The 25689-nt window shown below is 33.9% G+C and overlaps 1 protein-coding gene across 1 annotated transcript in view; it reads left to right on the top strand.

The window, feature by feature from the left end:
* The window catches only part of LOC123681876 (5-oxoprolinase), a 106485-nt gene extending 97043 nt beyond the window's left edge, over positions 1 to 9442 (top strand). The window contains exon 19 of the mRNA XM_045620215.1: positions 9214 to 9442. Within this exon, the coding sequence (XP_045476171.1) occupies positions 9214 to 9378 (165 nt within the window). The 3' untranslated portion in view covers positions 9379 to 9442. The remainder of the gene's footprint in view (positions 1 to 9213) is intronic.
* Positions 9443 to 25689: the final 16247 nt, after the last annotated feature.

The raw sequence follows: 25689 nt of genomic DNA, 5'->3' as shown, positions 1-25689 counted from the left end.
ACTGAATTTCGTCTTTAACTCGTTTGTTGATTACTTGAAACGTCTTCGATTATCACGTCTTCGTCGTACTTTAAGTTTTCGGTCGTCTCGTCTTTAACTTGTTCGCGACTCGTCTTAATCTAGTCCGCGAAACGTCTTTTCGTCTTACGTCTTGAGTTGACCGCCCGAACTTGACTCGTCTTCGACTTAAGTTAAACTGTACCGTCTATACCCGTCTTCGGTTTAATTTGAACTGTGCTCTCTGCCGATTGGAACTACCCTCTCTCGAATATAGACCTCCCTTCTCTCGGTTTGAACACACCCTTAGGGGAAGGTACCATCCCCTAGTCCAATGAGGGCTTTTGCCGTACCGCCCCCAAAGATCTTCGCGGATTCCTGGGAATCGAATATTCTAGAAGGACAAGAACCTGATAAACAGATGTAACACATCTGGTACAACCGTCTTGTTCTAGAACTTTCCCAACCCCAGTAAATCTCTTAAGTTTTACAACCGACATGACACATTTTTCGACACTCCGAAGAATTACACATTCTTTTTACATTATACGTACAATAACAATTCGTTCCATGTAAATCAATTGAAACTATCATGCCCTCGACACTAAAAGAAACTAATAGGTCTCCAAGCATCCGGTTGACCATCGCAATTATTTACAGGGAACAATAATTGGATCCTACATGTATACGATATTGAAATATGATAAATTAAACTCTGAATCTCAAATTAAACTATTAATGGCTGAAATCTAAAACAAGTTACGTATTTTTTCTGAAGTCTCGATAATTATTGAAAATCTTTCAGGAAATTCATTATGTCTCCTTCTCTAGATATGCGCATCCGCATCCTGACCAATAGCATACGATGAATGAACAAATTACCGCGTCTTTGAAAATTCCAGTTGCGTTACATAAATTGAAGCGTGCAAAATTGTTGCAGCATACAACTTAGAGAAAAAGAAAACGAAGGTGAAATTCACGGTGTACAATATGATTTTACATTTGTAAACTAGGTATAAACCTGGCAATGGAGAGTTCAGTGGAGGAAGTTACGAGGTGATGACCAGTTGAGTTCAAGGATGTTTCCAAGTGCTGTACCATAATAAAGTTCTCGTCTGTCGACCTGTCGTCCATCAGTGTTTTAATAATGAAAACGCGATACTCCAAAAAAAAATATATATTTACGAATCAATTCCAACACGTGAGTCTATTGGAAAAATTACTGTATAATATCATTGACCCATTTTTTTGCCCCCAAATGTTCATTCTGGATTTATGACGATTCATTTCATACGTTTTACTAGATTCGAAGTATCGGAAGGCACATCCATCATCGCATTCATATAATTCACCGGATGAACCGATAGGGGGAGCGTGTAAATTCCGTCCCGTATTGGATGAGCTTATCTCCTAGCGACGACGCGAGCCAGGGAACGCGAGAGACGTCGCACGTCGCAATGCATCCGTCTATTCGCCTAATATATCCGCGTATTCGGTTAATTCGTAGTAAATTCCCTTCAGCGGCAGGCCCGATAAAGTGTGAAATCGGATCCGAATGCGACAGACTGAAATATGCCCGGGTATGTGTCGCCGTCGGTGGCCCAGACGCTCTGATTGTAACCAGCTGATGTAGACAGAAGCAATTACGAAAGCAGTTGAATGCCGATCGGATACGAATCCGTTGCGATAATGGTTTGTTTGAAGGCGACGATTGAGGTTTTGAGAGATGGAACGGAAAGAGAGAAGGCGACGAAGGAAACGCCTATTGGTTTGATGTGTAGGATTTCTCGGGTTTTTGGCAGAGTTATTTTCTCGGCAGGGTTTTGTCCGCGCAGCAGATGCAGAATGATTTCTTGCTGATAACCCTCTTGATTATATCGGCTTTCGGCCTTCGTAGGTTTTTGGCTTACTAGATCCGCCACGACTATACTGCGATCTTTGATAACTGTAAATACAGTCCATTCAGGAATTATTGACATCGAAGTAGGCCATGAACGTCTAGTCGCGGCATTATTTCTGGTTACAAAAATATCACTAAAAATTGCTATGGTTCATCATAGAAATAACCAGTTTAAATTATTTTCATCATTTTTATATCCGAAAGATCCTGAATTTTCGAAATTACGAATGTTACGAAGGGGCGCATACAGTCATGATTTCATAAATTGAAATTCAGATTATATAACGTAAAAATATAGAGAAATGCTATCTCATTCCAAGGGAATCCAATGAAGAGATATCTATTCATTTAAGAGTCGCCCATGAAAGATCCCATTGAAGATCATTAAAATATGCATACATATTCCTTTTCACCAAAGGCTCTTCAAAAATTGTTGCATTACTAATGGACACTGGATACCAACCTGCTTGCAAAATTCTTATTAAATAACTCTTATGAATTATTTTAACTGTGGTGTCTAAACTGGTGAAGAAAACAGAAAAAACTGGTTGATGAATTTAAATAGTGTAGCTTAGTGAATGGAAGAGCCATATCATAATAAGACAGAAATGAAATTCAAAGAATCCATTTAGTATATGAAAAATTTTGATATCACAGTTGTACTGCAACTTTCAAAATTGGAACCAATTTATCAGCCGATGTGTAAATTACTTTCTAAAGTCACTGTTTATTGAAACTGTTCATGACATGAATGATTGATTAAACTTGTATGAAAAATATAGGTACTATTTGTACTCGAGTTTTCTGTTTTTTATTGAAATGCTTTTATACTAGTTTCTATTAAATTACATAAATTATTTTGCCCATAACAGCTTTAACTCACTCACTAAAAGCATTTTTGCATGAAATTATTTTTAATTTGTGAATTTTATATTGCATTCTATTATTATCTTCAAGTGAGTAAGAGGTGAAGAAATTCTTGGAGTTACTCTTCTGAATATATTTTTCGATTAAATACTGAGTAAAAATTCTATAAAGCAATTGGAATTTATTAGATTTTTGAATTACTCATTGAAGAACAAAAAACAGATTTAACAATACTTAATTTCAATATAGGATATAAATAAACTATAGATGCAATGCCAAGACTTTGTTTAGCAATCCAATTATAAAATAATTCTCTCTTCATAGATTTATATAATCCTCATGATCACCACTGTCAAAACAAAACATCCAGGTAAAAATCCAAATATCCAGCATTCAAAATAGTGCTCCTTCTACTTTTACCCTTGAATATACTTGAAAAACATTTTGTTTTCTTTCTAGACTCCACTGTTGAATAATGCTGGCATTTTCAAATAATCAAGTTTCCTTCAGATAAATGAATTTCACATTTTGTTACAAATATTCTCTGTATTCACCATGAAATCGTACTCAACTTATTATATTTTTCTGTTTATCAATAAGAATTTTCCATTCATTAACTGTTTTGAACTTGGAATCAATTAAGTTTAGGTAATGTTGTCTTTGATTGATTAAAATTCAGATGCTTTTTGTCAAATTTCATCCAGGCTGATATATTGGTTGTTTTTGGCTCGGCTTCTGGTAACAATCAAATCATTCAATGATTCTTTGAAGGTGAAATCGTATTGCACAGGTTTTTACTAATAATCTTGGTTGTAATGACTTGCCTTCTTTTTTCAAACAGTACTGTGAGAAATACTCAAATAAACTAATCAATGTGTGTTTGAAATTGATACAACTTTTAAGTTTCAAAATTTCTTCGATCAAAACCAATAACACAAACAAACTGAAATCTAACCTCCTGTCAATGACATTTCCAATGCCAACCCGAAATCTGCAATTCAAAATGTTACTGAATGAGCCAGTACCAACTTAATTTCGATTTTCCAAAGCCACCCGGGATGTCAATAATTCCTGAATGGACTGTACATAATGTCAGCTTCGATTTCTGATCATTTGAGATCAATAGTTGGCATTCTCAATGATATTGAAAGGTATACTAGTTTCAATAAAAAAGTGTTACATGTATGTATGAGGATTGCCTTCTATACATTGCCGTACAACTTTGTTTCCGCCGTTTTTTTTTCCGAAATTCAAGACTTCATTGTGAAAAACTGGTATCAATTCATGATTCAAAATATTGTCCATCGCTGGCTACTACTTTCTCCCATTTGGTAGTTTACGAATCCCACGTTGAACAAACGGTTCATCTTTTGAAGCGATCTACGAATTACTTCATAAGACCGGAAACGCTAGTCAGCCAGACCGAAATAAGTGATAGCCAAGGGAGCAACGTCTGGAGAATACAGCGGGTGGGGAAGGACTTCCCCTTTCAATGTTTCCAAGTATGTCTTGACCACTTTCACAATATGGGGTGTGGTATTGTCATGCTGTAAAATCACTTTAATGTCTCTCCTTGCATTGCGGCCGTTTTTTTTTCAATAGTAGACTAAAACGCATTAATTGGGTTCGATAACGATCACAGAAAATGATGTTTTTATTGGGAATTCCCCGACTTTCCAAAATCTTCCAATTTGATCATTGAGATTCTTAGAAGATGCTGTCCTATATTACAACAAGAATTTTGGAATTGTTCATCGAGATATGAAGGTCCCGAAATAATCAAACCGTATCGTGGTTTCTGTAGTAGTAGAGCGTAAAAGAGGTCATTTCCTTCGAGTATAGTTATTTATAATACAAGTGCAGAAGGCATTGATATTCTTCCACGAGTTCAAAATTCAAAAACGAGCTACGAAGTGGCGAGTTTTGGAATGAACGAGTGGTAGAATGAGCCTTCTGTACGAGTATTATACATTATTTTCTCTAATTCATTGCATTTTCATTGAAATTAATTAAATATTCCCATAAATATATTTTAGTGATTTTTGCATTGAAAAATGTTGGTTGGCAGAACTGATTTCTTTAAGGCAAATTGATGGATTGACAGATAAAGCCGTGGCGGAAAGTTCGAAGTACCAACATAGAATAATAAAGTATAACCATGAAAACTGTGCGTTTCTGATATATTCTCGCACGATTTTGTTCTACAAGATGTGGAAGAATGAACGGGATAACCACAGAATTAGAGAAAATCTATAGAGTAACTAATGTTGAAATGAGGATCTGCTAATCTCATGGCACAGCCTCAGACTTTAAATCTTTATCAGTTCGCAACAACCTCACTCGGTCGGATATGTTATCACTGAAATATTAAGTGTTTTATATAGGTATTATTATTATTATTATTTGAACTGGGGTCGTTTTGCTTCGGTAAGCCTTCCGGGAACTGCGACCATGCAGGTCTTTTGTTTACTACCCTACTCATTCATAGAAACCCAGGGAGGTCGTCAACGACGTTAATAAAATTGACAACCTCCCTAGGGGCCTTGGCCATTACCTCTCTGGTATCCAGGACCGGCTTGCCCATGTGAATGGTTCTTAGGCCAGCCAGCTCTGGACACTTGCATATCAAGTGTTCAGCCGTTTCTACTTCCGATCCACAGAGCCTGCAAATCTCGTCTGCTGACTTACCCATACGGAACAAACAGTGCCGACAGTGCCCCGTCAGCAGTCCCACCATCACCCGAAGCTCTGCTCGCGACAGCTTCAGGAGTAAGGAGCTTCTGGTGTAAGTAGGTGAAATCTTCACGAATTTCTTTGCCTGAGCAAGTCTAGGAGTGTTAGTCCAGTGGATTGTCCTATTGTTCAACTCCCATAGCTGGACCGCAGCTTTGTATTGGTCCTTTCCTATCCCACAGAAAGGCTCAGGTCCAGTAGGTCTTAACCTTGATGCACTTTTTGCGAGCTCATCCGCTCTCTCATTTCCTTCAACCACACAGTGCCCTGGTACCCATAGTAGAGTCACCTCATTTCTTCAGGCCAGTTGCTTTATGGTGTTACGGCACTCCCAAGTCAGCAGAGACCCCTGACAGCACGATTCCAGGGATCTCAGCGTGGTTTGGCTGTCCGTGATGATGTAGATATGCGCCCCTTTGAGGTTCATTTTGAGACACTCCTGGGCGCAATATATATATAGGTAACCTTTCAAAGTTTTCTCCCGGTTTGGTGATGCGATCAATACATAATTTTGCAAAAGACTTTTACATCCAAATGCAATTATATCATCTCGACCGAATAAGTAGTTTTGAAATCATCAGGAAAACATAATTTAGAATTGCCATGTTGACGGAATCCTGGAGGTTTTGTAATTTCCGGATTAAGCAGATTAAACAACTAAACCGTGGCATTCGACATCTGACATCTACTATTTCATTTAATCGATGCCCATATATGTACAGGGTAGTTCAAGTTTAATGTCGAACGATAATATTATTTGCTATTTGTCGGAAAAATGACTGACGAATATCTATAACAAATTATTTCTCGAGCGCAATGTATGAAGTGAATATGTTTTATGGAATCGGTTATTTACTTATCTACCGTATTACTATTATATATTATTATTATATATTTTGATGCTATCCGTTTATGGTAGAAAACAAACCAGTATAAAAAGGTTGTGGAATGGGACTTGAAGGATGAATTGTACTATAAAAAAAGTGGGTTAAAGAACCTGTTTCATCTAGATGGACCTGTGCTATCGAAATACTCTGAGAATGTAATCAGGAATTGTTTCCAAATATTCATAAACTTCAAAACTTCTGAAATTATTGGCAATTCAAGCAACCTCTTACAACATTTACTCCGGAGAGATCCTTTTTCTCCCTTAAACGCATAAAAACATATTTGAGAAACTTCACAGGTCAGGAAATACCGAGGGAAATACTGAAGGGATTGGCGCTAATGTCATTTCAGAGAAAAAATGATATTGGAAACCAGAAGGTCATCGATTAATCGCCTCAAAAGAATTCAAAACGCTCAATATCATTTTATGATCAGACTATATATTTTTTGTGTATATTTTCATTAATTCATTTTATTTTGTTACTCCTATTTATCAATTAATTTTTTCCTAGAGTAATTAACATAGATAGAGGGAGTATAATCAATTTTTACATGTCCCCAACATGGTTAGATTACGTTGTCGGATTGTGATATCTTTTCAAATCCACAATTTTACGATATCATGATGAATGTATATTATATAGAGTGAAGTATATTTATTTCTGTGCTTCTCAATTAAATATGCAAATTTGAATATTTGGAATCGGATATTTTCCCAATTGTCGAATTTAAAGTATGCAGAATATTTATTATCTTCTATATCTACCTGCTGTAATCCAAGGTTTGGCAACTATTGCTCTCCTAGTGTCATCCGTTGTTTCACGTCGTTTTCCGTGCTTGAAGTTTGTTTTCTGAATTTCTGATATATTTAAGTATTGATCTCAATATATTTTGAGTTGATATGAAACGTTGATTCACTATGGGATATAAGAAGTGCGTCCTTTGTGGAGAAACTCGCGAATTGAGTGAAATTTCGTATCACTGATATGTTTTCATTTCCGCGCGCTTCATGTAAAATTTGACAGTTTATGTTGGGGACAAAATTTGCTTACTGAAAATGACATATGCTCCCTCCATCTATGTTTAATAATAATAATATTATTATTATATTTCACTGTAAGTAGTGTCAAATGTCATCTCATAAATAAATTCGAAAAATTGAAATGTGGTTCATACCGATTATTCGATATGGTAGATCTATTGTTTATTTGAGAAAGTCAATCAATCATCCTGGTTCCTGATATATAAATTATATTATTTTACAATTATTTATGGCAAACTGTGCAATATTTTTCAAGAGCTTAAGTCAATGGGTAACAACAGTCGCATGTGAGTTTTCCCTTTTACAGAAATGGCTATTTGGAGTAGCAGGTGACAGTTGAACTTATTTGGTTTAACCATTTTATTCGGTGAAAATAACTGAAATTAAATTAATTTAATTATGAAATATTGAGTCTAATAGAAATAAGTATTTTCTTGAGAATTATTTCACTATCCAATCATTAAGAGCTCCGAAATAGAGCAAAGGAAAGTTTGAGTATTTTCGTCTTTTGCATTGTCATCAGGTTTGCCATGATATTATAGAAGAAGGAAAGTAGATAGCACCAAACTTGATATGTTGTTCGAAAGCCTGCAAAATGGAGAAGTTTTTAATGCAAAGAAAACATTTTCATTTATAGTTTTACATTCATAAAACGATTGGAAAGATACGACTTATTTCGCTGTCTTCAGAATATTTATATTCACCACTTCACCATACTCGCCTTTAAAACTCTTTTACCACTCATGACTTTTCATATTGAGGCAAATTTAATGCTCTTTCGGAATATATGATCAAATTCGATGAGGATGCTGAAATGAATAAGATATAATTGGTTTTATGGAAAAAAGTGATAAATTCCGTGAAATCAAAAAATGTTAAATTGAAGAATAACCACCAACATTTCGACCATATGTCATATGACATTTTTTGTTGCAAATTACTTGTATAAGCTCCCCACGAACTTAGGCCGTTGTAAAAGTGTACACCCTGTATATCTTAGAATGCGTTTTTTTCTTTGAAAGAAAATCCGCAATACTAGTTATGTAATACAGACCGGACACGAAAGTAGATCCATTTTCACTACCTTATACATTGTCTGACATTAAAGGAGAAAAACACACAGTATACGAATATACAAATTTATAATAAACTACCCAAATCTATCCTGAATATAATCAATTTCAAACAATTCAAACGCAAACTTAGTGATTTAAAAATAGGAATTGAATCTTATCCTATTTCGTAATTCTCAAATTATTCTTTTTAAAGTTACATATTGTAGTCTAAGTTTTTTCCCTGTTTTGTTTGACGGTTTCTCTTTTCCTTATTAATCAATGATTCTGAGAGTAAAGTTTCGTTTTTTATTATTGTTATATTATAAATATTTTTAAGTACTTATTATTATTAAGTATCCTATTATTGAAACAAACTGTATGAATTTTTGTGATTTTCTTCTTTTTGTTCTATCATTTATGACATAATAAAACGAAGAGTATTACGTTGCAAGTTAATTGATAAATATAAAATTGTATGTTTATATTTGAAATATTATGACTGATGATCAGTCTGAAAAAGATTCGCGCAACTTTTATCCTCACCAACAAAAATAACCGGAATACCCATTTGATAATTTCTGCTCTGCACCCGACTCACGTCCGCTTTTATGGGGAATTTAATAAAACTCCCCTAATGTCGACCATCAGGAATTCAGCGCTTAACTAACTATTGTTGATCTTTAATGAATGTTAATACCGAACCAACAACGTGACATAATTTTTCTTTTCAGGATGTATTCCAGCTGCATACTCCCGGCGGTGGTGGTTACGGCAAGATTGACAGCTCAAACGCGCTCGAAGAGGTCGTTTGGAGCAACTGTCCCAGGGTAAATACAAGTTCGTACATAGAACGTGGAAGTCTGTTCAACTACCGTCAGTCGCAGGAAAGTGCTTGATGTGGAGTTTTTTCAGAATCAATTCAAGACCTGCTAAGGTTTATAGTAAAAATATTTCAGTTTATATTGTTGTATTTTTATTTCCACTTATCCCTTTCAGCTTGAACTGCATGTACAGGGTGGGCAAATTTCGATGTTTTAGCACTACAACTTTTGAACCAGAGGAGATAGACAAAATCTGATACCCACTTCTCGATCTCTTTTTCTGAGAAACTTACAAGGGTAGTATTCATTTTTGGCCACCTTATTTTGTTTTCGAGTTATAAGCGAAAATTGGAAAAATGGCGATATCGAAAAACATTTATATCTCCGCTAATACTGATGATAGAGCTCTGAAATTAAAACATTATACAGGCACTTTTTCACGTAGAATCCAGTGGCGTGCTCGTATTTCCAAAAAGGTTTTTAATTACGAAGCTATGACCCAAAGTTATGTTTTTTCAAATGAGAACACTAGATTTTTGTGTCATTTTCTGAAAGCTCAATTTTTCCTGATTTCAAAAATATATAACATTGTATGATTCGGATCAACATAAATAATAGAAAATGGCCAAAAACCTCTTTTCACCTAAGAGTCTCAATATTTCTATGGTTTCAACTGTTGATGAACACAGAAAAATTGAGCTTTCTGAACAACCTTCCGTCAATCTGATTATTTCTATGCTTTTCACTTATTTCTACGAAATTCGAATTCTAGATATGTTTTATAAATTTTTCATCAAAAGTTTGATTTGGAAATATAGAAGAAACCACAAGATCGAATTTTTCAATCGAAAGAGTTGTATTGAGATGCATGTATCAGGAGATTATTTACATAGGTCTCCAGAATCAATACGCACAAGTACCAATCCATTTTAAACAGCATATGAAACAATGCATATATGATTGAACTCAACAATTTAATTACGAAGGGACAAACAAGAAATAATATTTGACCTAATAATGACAACAATAGCACAATGCACAGTCGAAACGTCTTCTCGATATTTCAATAGATGAATATTTGAAACTGTGTTCAAGCTACCCAGGAAACTTTTTCCAAGTTCGTTTATCTTTTCGAAACTATTTGTATAAAATAAATATAGATTCGAATTTTGTAGAAATAAGTGAAAAGCATAGAAATAATCAGATTGACGGAAGGACACTGTTTTTGTTATAGAAAGGCTCATCAACAGTTGAAACCATAGTAATATTGAGACTCTTAAGTAAAAAAAGGTTTTTGACCATTTTCTGCTATTTATTTTGATACGAATCATACAATGTTATATATTTTTGAAATCAGGAAAAATTGAGCTTTCAGAAAATGGCACAAAAATCTAGTGTTCCCATTTGAAAAAACATAACTTTGGGTCATAGCTTCGTAATTAAGAACCCTTTTGAAAATACGAGCACGCCACTGGATTCTACGTAAAAAAGTGCCTGTATAATGTTTTAATTTCAGAGCTTTATCCTCAGTATTAGCGGAGATACAAATGTTTTTCGATATCGCCATTTTTCCAATTTTCGCTTATAACTCGAAAACAAAAGAAGGTGGCCAAAAATGAATACTACCCTTGTTAGTTTCTCAGAAAAAGAGATCGAGAAGTGGGTATCAGATTTTGTCTATTTCCTCTGGTTCAAAAGTTGTAGTGCTAAAACATCGAAATTTGCCCACCCTGTACAGGTAGGTAAAATTGGGTAGAAAGGTTCTTTTTCCACGACTGATAAAGAATATGAAGATTATAAATTTGATCAAAGTGTTAGCATTCTATGCTATGATATAAAATTTTGGCGAGTCGTTCTCGAGCTAATTTTGAAGCTGCGCCCTTTCTCAGATGTTGCGGTGTTCATCTCGAAATAGCTAATTGAATCTTCAGTTTAGAACACAGCGATCTCTGCCGAATTAGAGATGAGCGATATTTCACGAACTGTGATTTAATCACTGATATCAGAATTTCACAGGTAGTTACAGTTCCGCAAAACGAATACAGAGCGTGACGTGATCACAGTTTGTTCCAGATCGTTCCAGGACATGTCACCGTTCATATATACCAGCGTTCTATTCCATGTTGCAATTAGAGATGAGCGATATTCCACGAACTGTGATTTAATCACTGATATCAGAATTTCACGTATCATTCCAGGGCATATCAGCGTGCGTATCATAACTCTCGCATATACCAGCGCTGTATTCCTTGTTGCAATCGTTAATTTGGAAACCAAATGTTTATATTACTTCGGAACCTTTTTCGACTACCATTATTGTATTAGAATAACAATCCTAGCATCCGTTAACAACTTCGACGGCTTTGTATTTTTGTAGTACGTGTGATACCCTAATACTTGCTACAAAGAAATAATAACTAAGTACATACTGAATTACTGCCTAATTGGTGGTGGCAATAAAATTTAAAAATTATTATTTATTAATTTTCTTAATATATCTTTACGTTTGAATTTGTGTGTGTTATTTATTATTGAATGCCCAAAATCATTTATATCCATATAAGGATTTCAAAAATCTGTTAGCTCTGAGTTAATGTCACCAATTCGAGATAAACGAGCAAATATAAGGTTTATTGATAACATGCACAGCACAGAACGTAAACAAATCCCATACCTAAACAGTGATCACGTCACGCTTCAATTTCACTGATATCATAAAGTGACGATCACGTTTCAGAACGTGATTTGAAAATCACGGTATCGGTCATGTCTAGTTCCAATCGTAAATTATTCATATAACACAACTCTAAAGAATAGGCTATTTGGCTAGCTTATTTACCCCTGCTAGGAATCGATTGAAAATGTCACCTAAACGAGCTAAGATTTTGGTAATTCATAAATATTGATAACAAACAGAGCACAAAACGAATCCGATACCTAAGTGGTGATCACGTGACGCTTTAATTTCACTGATATCATACAGTAACGGTCAAGTTTCACAACGTGATTTAGAAATAAGGGTATCCCTCATCTCTTGGCCGAATAAGAAAGAAAGAAAGAAGAGTTTATTTACACGTTTTTCATATAAGATATTTTTTACAATAGTTTTAAGTTGATTATATACAATTGCTAGTTCCTGCAAATAATTTTTGCTTAACTACACTTTTCATAACATAAAGGACATAAAGTCTATAAACATTTTTTGTACAAGGATGGAGTAATTCAGTTTGAGATATGTTTGGCTTTATACAGGAATATAAAAGTAAAAATCTGCTCAAGGAACTATGCCGAATAAACCGACCCTCTCCATCATGGAGGGGTGATTCTGCTGGAATGCGATGGGTTTTATATACCCAGCAGTGCCAATTAAGAGAGTGACGCGAAGCCCATAAGGCCATCTCTCGGTTCAGCACAGAATCACTACAGAATAATTATTCTCTAACACCTCATTTATTATTTATTGCGGCTGAATTTCATTCGTTCCCTTGTTACGGAATGAATACTATGAAATACTTTCGCCAACATAGAGAATATAACACTATCTGAGATCTTAATTGTTGGTAATCATTTCATGCAGAATTGAGAACCGTCATTTTCATTTTCAAGTACAACACGTAAAGACAGGAGTTTTTGGGGCATTTTTCATTCATTAGCTAATTGCTTTCTTGCTTCCTTGAAGACAACATAACTGTAAGTAGGGTTATAAAGGATCTTACATGAGTGGTTGGCCATAGCCTAGTAATGAATGCAGGTCATGAAAAAAATCTTTCAGTGTAATGAATTCAATTTTTACTTTGAATGGCACACTCATTTCAAAAGTATAGCAAACTCAAATAACTCATGTTTTATGTAAATTTTTTTTAATACGATCTTGTTTTTATTTCTTTCTTGATGATATTCGATGTTATCAGCTGAGATTTTGAATGTTATTGCTTTCTCAGCACCTACTGAGAGTTGTAACACGCTGCGTAAAATATTAATCGGAAGTACTCCTTCGGAACTGGAAATTGAATTCAAAACAAAATGATCTTTTCCTACTAGCGTTTCGAAAGTATTACTTTCCACACGCATTGACGTTTGGAAAGTAGAACTTTTCCAAATTCGTGAAGAAAAAAGCTATTCACTTTCCGCACGCATATGCATGCGGAAGGTGAATGGCGATTGGCAAGACTTTTTTCCGCACGCAAATATTAAAGAGTCGCATCAATCATAAAATCTGCTTCGCGTCGTTCGGTCGAGCTGTCGAGTACGGAAAAGCCACTTTCCAAATGAGTTAGGAACAATATTTTTCCTACTAGCTTAAATGAAACACTTTCACTGAATTTTCATCTCGATATCAACTGACGTTTTGATAAATTATATTTTTGTGCGCTCAGCCACATAGAGAAATGTTTGAATATGCATATGCAGCAGGACTTTTTTCCCTACTAATTTGGAAAAGTACTACTTTCCAAACCTCAATGCGTGTGGAAAGTAATACTTTCGAAACGCTAGTGGGAAAATATTATTTGTTATAACGTCAGTCGGTATCAAGACGACGACTCTCCGGGAAAGTGTTCATTTACGCTAGTAGGAAAAATATTGTTCTGAATTCATGTGGAAAGTGCCTTTTCCGCACTTAACAGCTTGACCCCAAATGAAGTGAAAATAACTATATCATCTCGGAAATTGTAATTTGTTAGTGTTTGCTTTACAGCAAAAATGCGGATCTACATATCAACAATTAATTTTCTCAGAAAATTCAATCCTATTTACTACGATTTATAACATTATAATTTAAGAGAAATATCGAAAAATAAATTTTGGTGAAGTCCTTTGATTTCAACATATTTCCCTGCTCTCAACAACGGATTATAATCGAAAATAACAACAAGAAATAATCGATAAGAGTAAGATCAGGTGACTTTTATGCGCATGCCACAGGGCCATAATTTCATGATTGAAATAAATAGGTTTGAATTTTTTCAAAGATTTAATATTCAGTACTTTCTTATTTTAGCTGTGAAGTGAATAGACTCACAGTTTATATTTTCCGAGATGGGGACGTCATTTTGTTTCGATTTTAATTTCTAGTTTCAAGAGAAATCACAGTTTGATCATGCATACTTCTAATAAATAATTTAAGCAGCGTGTTACAATACTCGGTGAGCGCTAATGATTTTGAAATGACGAAAATCTGAACAGAACGTTAAAAAAATTCCTGTATATATGAAAAATTGGGATTATTTCTTAAATACTCACAGTAAAGAAGAGTTCACAGAATTTAAAATTTTAATGCGGGAATTTTATTTTGCATCATAAAATCTCAGATTCAAAAATGACAATCAATATGAATCATCCAAATTATAAATATCCCTATTTTCACAGAGGACTGAGATTAATTTTGTTATTAAATCTCCTGAATGAGTGTACAACGAAACAGGCATTTTCGGACAAAACAACATTGTTTCGCATTCAGATATAATCCTTATTCCTTTCCTCAAACTCTCTCCTCCTAACTGAGAAGTACTATTTGAGCTCTCTACTAATCTCAAAGTCTTCTTGAAGAGATGATGGTAAGAATAACACCATACAACGGTAACAGAATAAACAGTTCCTAATTCCAATCATTCAACGAAATTACTGAAGGTGAAATAACGGAATATGTTGAAATTTCAGGGAAATACCCCGGCATCGAAATTAATATAACCATTCAGTAATATTCAGCATGCCGAGAGAATCTTATCCTTTCCGCAAGAATTTGAGGTTTCCCGCTAAAGCAAGAACTGAAATTCATTTCTGATGAGAGTGAAGAGATTGAATTTCTTGAAATGTGGGTATCTCTGAAATTAATTCTGTAAGTTGAATGTAAGAAAACCGATTCTTAATCTGAAATGATAAAAAAAAGCCTTTTGTGAACATTTTCATTAGAGCTTTTACGAACCTACAATGTTTCAAATTTCACTTTCGAAATTTCAGATATTATTTTTGTCATAGACGTTATTCTTCTTCTTCTTCCCCTTACGTTATTATTCAATATAAAAATCGTTCCACACATTTTAGGTCAACTGCTGAATTAGGGCATTATCCATTTTCAAATGAGCAATTTTCTGTTTTCTTTTGACTTACTTTCATCCAAAGATCGAATATTAATAAAGGTTTGTTTCTTTGATGTACTACCTATCAAGGCCAACTAATCTACAATGAAATTCACTCTTTATTTGATTGGTGGAAACGGAGCTTTTCCGACAAGAGAGTTTTCATTAATTCTCCTGCTCTTCAGATAATTCAATCGTTAAATTTGCACGCCTCTTCGTTACTAATATTTCGATCCTCCTTTCAGAAGTTGAGTGTACTCGACTGCGTTAATCGATTTTGATCAATCCTTTCCGAGTTAAAATGTGCTGGACTCTGATATTCCAAATTTTCATAGCGGCTTTTCATTCTTCAAAGCAAATACGACGTTTTGAATTATCCTTGCATTCGTTCTGAATAAGGAAATTAGACGTTGAGAGAATTTTCTTATTGTCGATTTCTGTATTGTACTGGGATGTTATTATTTCCTCAGAATGTTGGGAGTTTTCAACATGTTTGCGGAACATAATTCGAGCTTTCAGAGAATTAATTAATGAACTACAACAAAATTAGAAACCACATATAACGAGTACGATCGTTATATGTGGTTTCTAATTTTGTTGTAGATAAGGTTAAAGTTAAAATATCTCAGCGAAATGAACATCTCAAATTATACATTATGAACATTATTTCCTCTCAAAATATTCAAATAAGCCCATAAAAAAATTTAAAACCATCTGGAGAGGTTCAAATCACATACTAAATAACAATAAAGTCTCGTTTTTTGTCATGTGAAAAAATATTATATTCTTAAGTAATATACAGGGTGACGATTTGACTTGTACATAAATTTTGACTGAAGATTCTTGAGGTCAGAAAGAACAGTTTTTTCCTCATCAATTTTTCCAATTCCTCATAGATGAAATGATATAGGCATTTTAAATTTTTTTCATAATGAGCTATGCTACTCCTGGAAACCGGCACACTAAAGTTTTCCATACCATAAGATATACAGGGTGTTCTGATTTGTTTCCGACAAACTGAAACGGGTGATAGATCACATCATTTTAAGCAAAAAAGTTCCTATGAACATGAGTCCGGAAATGCTTCGTTTCCGAGATAAAGTGTTAAAGTTGAAAAAATAATTCGCGTTTTCTTAAATATCTTTCGACTGATTCCAAATAATTGCATGAAAGTTGGTACATAGGGTTTTTTGAGGTGAGAAATTCAAATTTGTGGTCGATTTGGTTGTATTTTCTAGAGGGCGCCACTGGCAATCATTTCGTCCCCTTCAAACCGTTGCAACTTTTCTGTGCTATCCTGTACGTCATTCTGGACTAAAAAAATCGATTCCCCTGACTTTTCTAGTTAAAAAAGGTATACCTCATTTAAGTTGCTAGGGGCAACCGTTTCAGAGAAAAACGCATTTAAAGCCAAATCCATATTTTTGTAATCTCTAAATCATGTGGAAAAAAATTTGTAATAATTTCAAATTAAATGTTTTTTAGAAGTAACAATTTAGAACAAAACAAAATAACATAATAATTTTTAAAGAATGTGTTGAAATGTCCACGGTTCTGTTGAATGCACAAATGACATCTTCGAATGATTGATTGTTTTACATTCAACAATTGTTGCGGAAATAGATTTAAAATGGCTATACACAATGACAGATTTAAAGTGTGTTAGGTTCAGATGTAATTGATTATAATTAAAGTTAACTAAGTTAATAGCTTATCAACAAATACAGGAAAATGGTATTGGTTACCAAAGGCCCGAACGAAGCATACAAAGAAGAAATCATCTACAGAGAAATAGGATTTTACCGACCTTCGAAGAAAATAAAAACTCAGTATTCGTAAAGCATCCAAACAACGCAATATTTCAGGAAACAGAATATTCAGAACATTTAAAAACAACAATAACATAGCATACCTACCACTTCTACTTATTAGTGGGCAATAGAAAATCCGCATGCATTTCGCCTTAGAAATTTTCAAAATGAATTTAAATTTAATATTTGAATAGGAATAATTTCATGAAAGGATTTTGAAGCAGTCAAAACATATTAAAGAAAACGCGAATTATTTTTTCAACTTTAACACCCTGTATCTCGGAAACGAAGCATTTCCGGACCCATGTTCATAGGAACTTTTTTGCTTAAAATGATGTGATCTATCACCCATTTCAGTTTGTCGGAAACAAATCAGAACACCCTGTATAATTTCAACCTCGAAAATGAGCTACTATATTGAAAAAAAAACTATCATAAACTCACTTTCAACATTTCACTAGATTGGATACAAACAGGATAGTTCGCCGATATAAAGTCATGAGAAGAATGGTACAATTATTCATGAATTTTATTTTTATTTTGCTATCCATTCAACTTATATTTTAGAATATTGTTTTGATTTTCAAGAATTTGTCATAGAAATACTATTTTATATATTTTTTTGTTATAAACCTTTCCATTGAAAATTGAAATTTTGTTTCTTTTCTTAGTGGATCTAAAAATCATACGGTGCCGAATGAGCCCGTAGATCTTCTGCGCTCAGGACCAGAGAAATAACTTCAAACCCGCACTGATTTATCGAACATATATCGTCTTGTTTGAAGTACAGAAATTGACTTTTAAACATTCAGTTTGAAATGGGGTGAAACTGGATGAAAATTCAATTTGTGATGTTGACAGCTTGCATTAAAAATGGTTTGATCAAACGTGACAGTTCCTCAGTGAACAGAAAGCTTTTAAGATGTCACATGGAATTGATTTCATGTTTTGGCGAACTTTATCAATTTCCATATAGATTTAACAGTTTGAAATCGAACAAGCGTTGATTTAATTTGCTATGAAGAAGCTATATGAGAATTAAAACAGCTTTGTTTTACATTATGTTGGTTTTTTTTCGGATGATTTTTCAAAGTAAACTATTTAATGAATTAGTTTTTAGATATATTTTATTCGGAATTTCATTTGTTTCAATTCATTCCTGCTACACAAGGTGACGTTGAAATATTTTGCTTTCCATATGCCACGAATATTGTGAAAAATTGTATCAATTTAAAAAAAAAATATTTTCGACAATTTTTTCCGCTCTTTTTGAATTGCTACCCGACATTTTATTATAACACATACCAAGTGATATTTTTACCAACCACGTAACTTAAACAATATTATTTCCATTGAACCATAATATTGAAGATCACCCTGTATCTCTGAAACCAATAGGGACATTCAGAAGTTACCCTACCCAGTTTGAGGCCCCTGCCTCCTTTGAATAGTCCCTCACATCACCATTTACCCTGTATAATAATAATAATAACGTTTATTCAAGAAAAAAACAGTAAATTTCATTTGCACAACATGGATTGAATAAACATGATTCTCGATAAGTGTTGAACACTTGTTCCGAGGTATAATATACAACCAGAAAAGAGTAAAAATATTAATTGTATATGTGTATGTACAATAAAAATGAAACAAAAACGAATAGCACACAAACGCTATTATAATGTATTATTATATGTATTAATAGTTTCAGTGTTTTCTTTCAATGAAACAAGTTTCGAGAAACCCCTTAATTAATTCAGATCTTCTGAAAAAAAAAGTTTTGAATGAATGGCGTAACTCGAACCATTTTAATTTAAAAAAAAAAATTCAGTGGTAGGTAACAGATACGATCGAGGTGAAAATCTGAGTGCATATAAAGCTTCGTACAAAATTTCGTGTGAATAACGTCCTCAGCATCATAGCAAATTCTGGCAGAATATTAAAAAAATAAATGATAAATGCCCCGATATCCTGAGATGTTGTGCGTTGCTAATCTTCTCCTCTATATTTGCCAAAAATGAAGATCATTATTATTATTTGATGACCGGGCGCTCAAAAGCTCCGATTTTTCCTGAATCTAAAGAAGGATGTAACGGAATTTAGATGAAACCCAAACGATTTTCATTTTTTCAAGGATATCTACGAGTCCATAGTAGTCATAGAGAAATAAACATATATGTTAGCAATTCTTAATTTAAAACTAAGCCCATGCGATACTGAGACCATAAAATCCTAAGCACATCATGCTAAGGCTATAATTGTCAGAATCAATCACCTTCATGCGTCTCTATGATCGAACTAAATCTTCAGGGCAGGTACCAAGATGCCGTCGTTCTAACGCGTCTAACACACACTTCCGAGATGGCCCTCATTGGTATCACTTAGATCCTGTATAGTAAGTAATTCAAGTGTGTTTGTTATAATGAACTCTGTACCCTTAGTATTATTTAGATATTTTAACATATATAATAAATATATGTTTATTACTCTGCGGACCTAGCTGACGTAAAAAGCAATCGGGATTTAATCCATGTTAGAAATCAGCCCTGAAGCTAACAATCCTTTTTTTGTCGGAAATTTCCGTTTCACCTTGAAATGAGTGAAAGGTCAAGCCTGGTGAAACATTTCGGGCATCGATCGCAACAATTTCTCTCCATTTCATTTCATCCGTTGTTATCGCCGGATTTCAATCAAAATCCAATTTGGCGTTGGAAAATTTGATTCAGAGAAGTATAAAAATTAAATCTATCAATTGAATATTCGATAAAACGAATAATTAAATGCCATAAGGTTATTTTGTTCGCAAGAGCGAATTGGAAAAATGCAATTAATAAATTCGTTATTATATTCTTCTGTATATCGTTATCTGAACCTGTTTTCATTTTGATTTTCCGTTGGCGTTAAAAAATATAATTCTGGATTAGATAAACAAAAACAATGGTGTTCTGCTAAGTTTTTTGCAGTTTGAAAGCGTATAAAGGTGCTCTCAGATTGAATTATTTCAATAAATCATTTGGCCTCAATCTAAAGATCTATGTCTCCCGAAGACATAGATCTTTACAATCGCCTCAAATCGATCACGTACAAGTAATACTTCGAGAAATTGACACTCGCAATACGATACAACCAACTTATGGCTCGAAATTGTTTACTTACATTAGTTTGAATCGATGAAAAGTGAACCGAATGGACACTCGAACGTAGATCCAAGGTTATTGTCTATAAACCGTTCAATTTTGAAAACCGGTCATATTTGCTGAAAATATTTTTTCGGAAAAACGATTTTTCCTTAATAACTTTCGCCTGTGTCTGAGTTCGATAGGTTTTGCGATAACATATTAGGATTCTTCTGCTCTAAGAATTAACCACAAAATCCAGTGACCCGCTCAATTGAACCACCCTGTGCAAAATTTGAATTTCTGTTGTAAAGAAAAATATCTTAAATAATATTTTGAGTAATATGGAAATAAAGACTTATATTTCTTCATATTTTTCTGGGATGTCCAATCATTTCTACATATACTCTATTGGTTGTTCGCTATATTATATATACACTTGTAATGACTCTTAGCTATTCTATCAAAGTTACCCATGACACGCCATAAGTGCAGTTAGTACTTGGATGAGTGAGAGTTTAGGAAGACTGAGTGCTGTAAGCTTTATGTTTATTTTTTTTCACGGCTATAGACATGGAAGGAGTATTTGGCAGAAATCCCTGAATTCGAAATATTCGGAATACACCTGAAATATAACCAAAATTACAAGAAGACCAATAAATTTCTAGAACTCCGCTCGTTTTGAAGGAGAAATTTAAGTTCGATGATAAGTTGCTGAATGTCCACGCAGAGCTCCAAATAGAACCAAAAAACGTGTCAGACCTTCCAGTCCGGATAAAGGAATAGAATCGAAAATGAAGATAAAAAGTGTCACTTATTTGCTTGGGCCAGTGAGAAAGGATACATTCTAGCACTGGCCAATACTAGACGATAAAAAAAGATGCTGCAAGTTTCATAAATGTTAAGGATTTTCTTCGATTGTATATGAAAAATGTAAAGCTAACTTTTGTTTGAATAAAAACAATAATTGTTTTTATAGATTCCATCATTTATAGTGTGATTCATGAGAATAATGTTCCATGTAAGCATGAACCTTCATCAAATAATTAGTTCAAGTACTCTCATCCTTTGCTGCGCAGTGTAGCAAATTATGCAACAGAACATTTTTCATTTCAAATGTGTACACTCTCATTTCAACTGGAGTGAAAATTCGAATATAACAGTAATATCCTCAACAGTGAGATAAATAACAGATAGTATAATAATTTCATGAGCTTGCATGAATTAATTACTTTGTAGTATTAAGAAATGAAGAAATGCTGATAACTTTTTATGAACGACTAGAGCAGTTATCAAGATTTTTCTATCCTCTCTCCTCACATGGAAATTTTCGGAAGTGAAAATTAGCTTATGTTTTTCCTAGAATCTTTTATTAATTGTGCGTAAAGTTTCATTTTGATTGGATCACCTGTTTGGGTATGGAAAGGTAACAAACATATAAACAAACATTCAAATTTATTACATTGACATGCATTATCCATATAAACCCTAATTATGCAGAGTATTCCATTGGTAAACGGAAGAACTAAGACAGTGAATAGAGAACACCGAGGTGGTTCTAAATATACCCCATTTATCGAGTCTGAATGCCTTGGTTACCGAAAAACAGGGTGATAAATGAATTTTACTCAATTTTCTCCGAGGTCATACCAAGCGAACCACCCCGTATATTTTGTTTATATTTATATTTCATTTTCATATCTTTCTTATTAAAAGCTTGAACGAATCACTCAATGATCACAAGAAAAATCCAGGTCCGATTAATACAAAATTATGAAACGATTGTATACTTGTAACAATACCCTGTATATATAAATTTTGGAGATCTGTTTTCAGATTTGAAAAGATCACAAAGAACTGAAGCAAGTCGCTTTATTTAATATTACGCGCAGACAATTTGACTGCACTAATTTTCAACTTGAAAGTTTTTCGAAAAGTTGAATAACAAAAAGTGATTATCACTTTTGATAATAAATTATAGAAACTATCGATCTCCTTGTCATTTCAAAATTACTTACCTTTTATTTTATTCAGACCAACTCATTCAGTTGTTACAAGATAGATACACCTACTATACCATTACAAGGTTTCAAAACCACCACATTTGGTGGTATTTTTCAACTCTACAATAGAATTGTGGGTTGTGGTCTTTATATTGAGACTGAAGTAGTTCACGGCCAAGGACAAATTAGGGAAATGAAAGAACGGGATAAAAACACTTATTGAATTTATTTCCAACCCACTAAAAGAGTTTGGAGAAGATGATATTTAGATCTAATCGTTTTTTAAGGGTCGTTGCGGCTCGGTCGCAGGTAATTTTTCGTCGGTCTCGGAAACATATCTGAAAATCTTCAATCTTCTCGTTGTCGGTGCAAATGTTGCACATATGTTGTAGTTGTAGACTAGACTTAACTCAATTGAATTATTCGCCCTGAAATGCCGATTTTTATGGGCATTCAGGCAGTTTTAGATTCGACCGTTAGCAAAGCCTTTCTACAGATTCCTTAGGGGTGTGGCTTTGATAATTTTTTACATCGAGTTCTTCTGTTTTTAGCATTTTGGTTCGAAATTCAACTTGACTCGAATATTTTCGAGGGAATCGATAGATTCCCTACAGAATTAATATTAATTAGATCAGTTAATCAGTTGAATTACTTACTTATTATAGAATTCTTGTTCGGTAACATAATGAGCCTCGGATCAAGTTTTGTGTTCATCACATCCTAAAAATTATTCATTACAAAATACAAGGAATTGAAATAAAACCACATGACAAAGTTGATAATATTTATTCTCAAAACACATCCTTCCATAAATCTCTCCAAATATCCGTTAATTAAGATAACAACATATCGATAAAGAAACTTCAATAGCAACTCAACTGATTGTCCTTTCAATTCAAACAATTCGATTTAACTATAATTACAAAGGATATTATTCATTTATTTCACATTTGAGACCGATTGTAAAATCAATCGAGAGCTATCATATTTCCTACAATATCACGTGAAAATTCAGCAGAACAGTAGGTCTGCGAGTGTCCTAACACTGCTTCATATGACGACGTCAATAGGTAGAGAAGGCTGTGAGGTGATTCAAAGAACACTTCAAATTCGGATTATGTCGATTACATGGCTAGTTATTGGCTTGAAATTGAATGAGCAGTTTATTTCTTGTTACAGGATTATCTATTCGAGGCTTCTTGTGTTATTGAAGAGATAGTCGAATAGAGATCAAGATACCCCAACTTTATGTTTCATATTCTAAACAATATAATGATTATTGAAATGATATTCAACTTTCCGGTAATATAGAGCACTAACCATCTTTTATCGGATGAAGGGTGCTCTTAACAATATTCGTGTTCAAACCAACTACGCACAAGCTGGAAATTCTAGATTCCTCAGAGGATTCTATAAAGGCAGTGTTAACTTTCAATTTTACTCCTCAATATATATGTACAAAGATCACTTAGGGATGGCATAGAGGAGGTTTTGAAGAATACCCTTTTGAATTCTCAATTGAAATTCAGGTTGTGCAGTCTGTATTTCTTGTTGATATAGCTCAGTACCGTGAAAGCCATTCAACAAAGCCGCAATAAAAAAATGGACAAAGTTGTAAAGTGTAAGGATACACAACTCTGTCCCCAACATTTTAATTTATATTCAAATAGAAGCTATGATAAGGCGAAAGAAATGAATTGAAGAATCTGTAAAAGAATTTACAACTGTTTAACCAAAAAAATAACAAACTCTTCAACGAGAATATTCATAACAATGGGTTTCAGTGTACATTCTCTCAACTTTACAACTAGATGAACTCTTTTTCAATATTATGAGGAAACCCATGCAAAAATGAAGAATTATTAACTGAAAATAGTGCGAAGATCAGATTCCAATTTTAATATAATTTATTCTGAAATCAGGAATATTTATAGAAGCAACTAATATCCCCAAACAGTCGGCTTAACAGAATAATTTAGCCTTTGAGTAGGCACACAGCAGGATATCTATCCACCTGATCATCTGATATTGCAACTAGATCGAGTTAAATATGAATCAGGTATAGCAAATGGGAATATAATGACAGTATACAGGACTGCATCTGCACGACCTCTTCATCGTTAAATCTATCGGAGACGAAGACGGTCAACCAATTTCCATTTTTGTAGCTATTTTTTCTGACTCAGGTCAGTAAAAAGAGGCAATAATTATTTGGGAAATGAACGAGAAAAATATCATCTAAGAAATATATTTTCAATTGATTTATGCGAAGCAGATTTGGAAAAAGAATTGGATGAAGTCGAAATTTACTGGGAACTGATGAAATTCAGAAATAAGATGTATTCACGAACAAAAAAAATAAGATATGATGAGCCAGTCGTAGAATTTCACCAAAGACAAGAACAAGAAGAATTTCAAACTACCGAAACTAGAAGTGAAGAAATTCGATGGTGACGTGAAACATTGGATAGGGTTATGAGAACAAATATTCACGAAGATGAAGAATTTGAATAGGAAGATTTGAGTTGCGATAAAGTAGATGCTGCATTTATGCATCGTTAGAGATGAATCCCTAATTGAGGTTTATAGGGGGTGGGATTGTCAGACTGAAGCTGGCAGCCAGAACAAAGATAAGTATGACTAAGTATAAGTAGCTTACATGATAAAATAAAAACTCAACTGAGAGTTTTAGAGTGGAAGATAATGGAGCAATTGTACAATAATTCCAATCGAGAATTTTTTTCTGGTGTTACGAATAGTAGTTTCGCCGATTTATGGAATTCGTATATTTAGGGAAACAAGAATCCTGTTGAAGTTAAATCAAGAGACGCCGAAGGAGGGGGCCATCAAGCACTTCAATCAATTTAAATCAGAATTAATGTAGATGGAAGATATGAAATGAACTCCCATACATCAGATAACACCAAACGTTTCAACTGGCCTCTGGAAAGAATTTTGGAAGTTATTTCTGGAATAGACGGAATGCACGTGTGGCCAGGGTGCAGCTACAGCAGGCAATTATCCTTTCAGAGACTAAACATCCGTTGAAGGTCGAAGACAAAAGCGGTTAATGGGTAATGGCTCCTAAGTACTCCATGGAAATTGTACACAGTGAATTGAAAAAGGAAGATGAAGAAAACGAAGAAGATGATGATGATCAATAGAAGAAAGAAAAGAATCAAGAACCGAAGACAAAATTGATCACGTGGAGTGGACTTTTGAACATCAAAGCATTTTGGTTTCAATAGTCATTTTTCTTTTGGTGTTGAATTTTGTTTGCAATACAAAATTTTTAAGTCATCCTGATGCAAAAAGGAGGAAGATATCTCCTCACTATGAATAGAAAAAGTTGAATATTTTTTTCAAATATAATAAAGAG

Source organism: Harmonia axyridis, chromosome 1, assembly GCF_914767665.1.
Source record: "Harmonia axyridis chromosome 1, icHarAxyr1.1, whole genome shotgun sequence".
Taxonomy (NCBI): domain Eukaryota; kingdom Metazoa; phylum Arthropoda; class Insecta; order Coleoptera; family Coccinellidae; genus Harmonia; species Harmonia axyridis.
The sequence above is the reverse complement of the archived record's forward strand: the minus strand, read 5'-3'. Positions and strand labels throughout refer to the sequence as shown.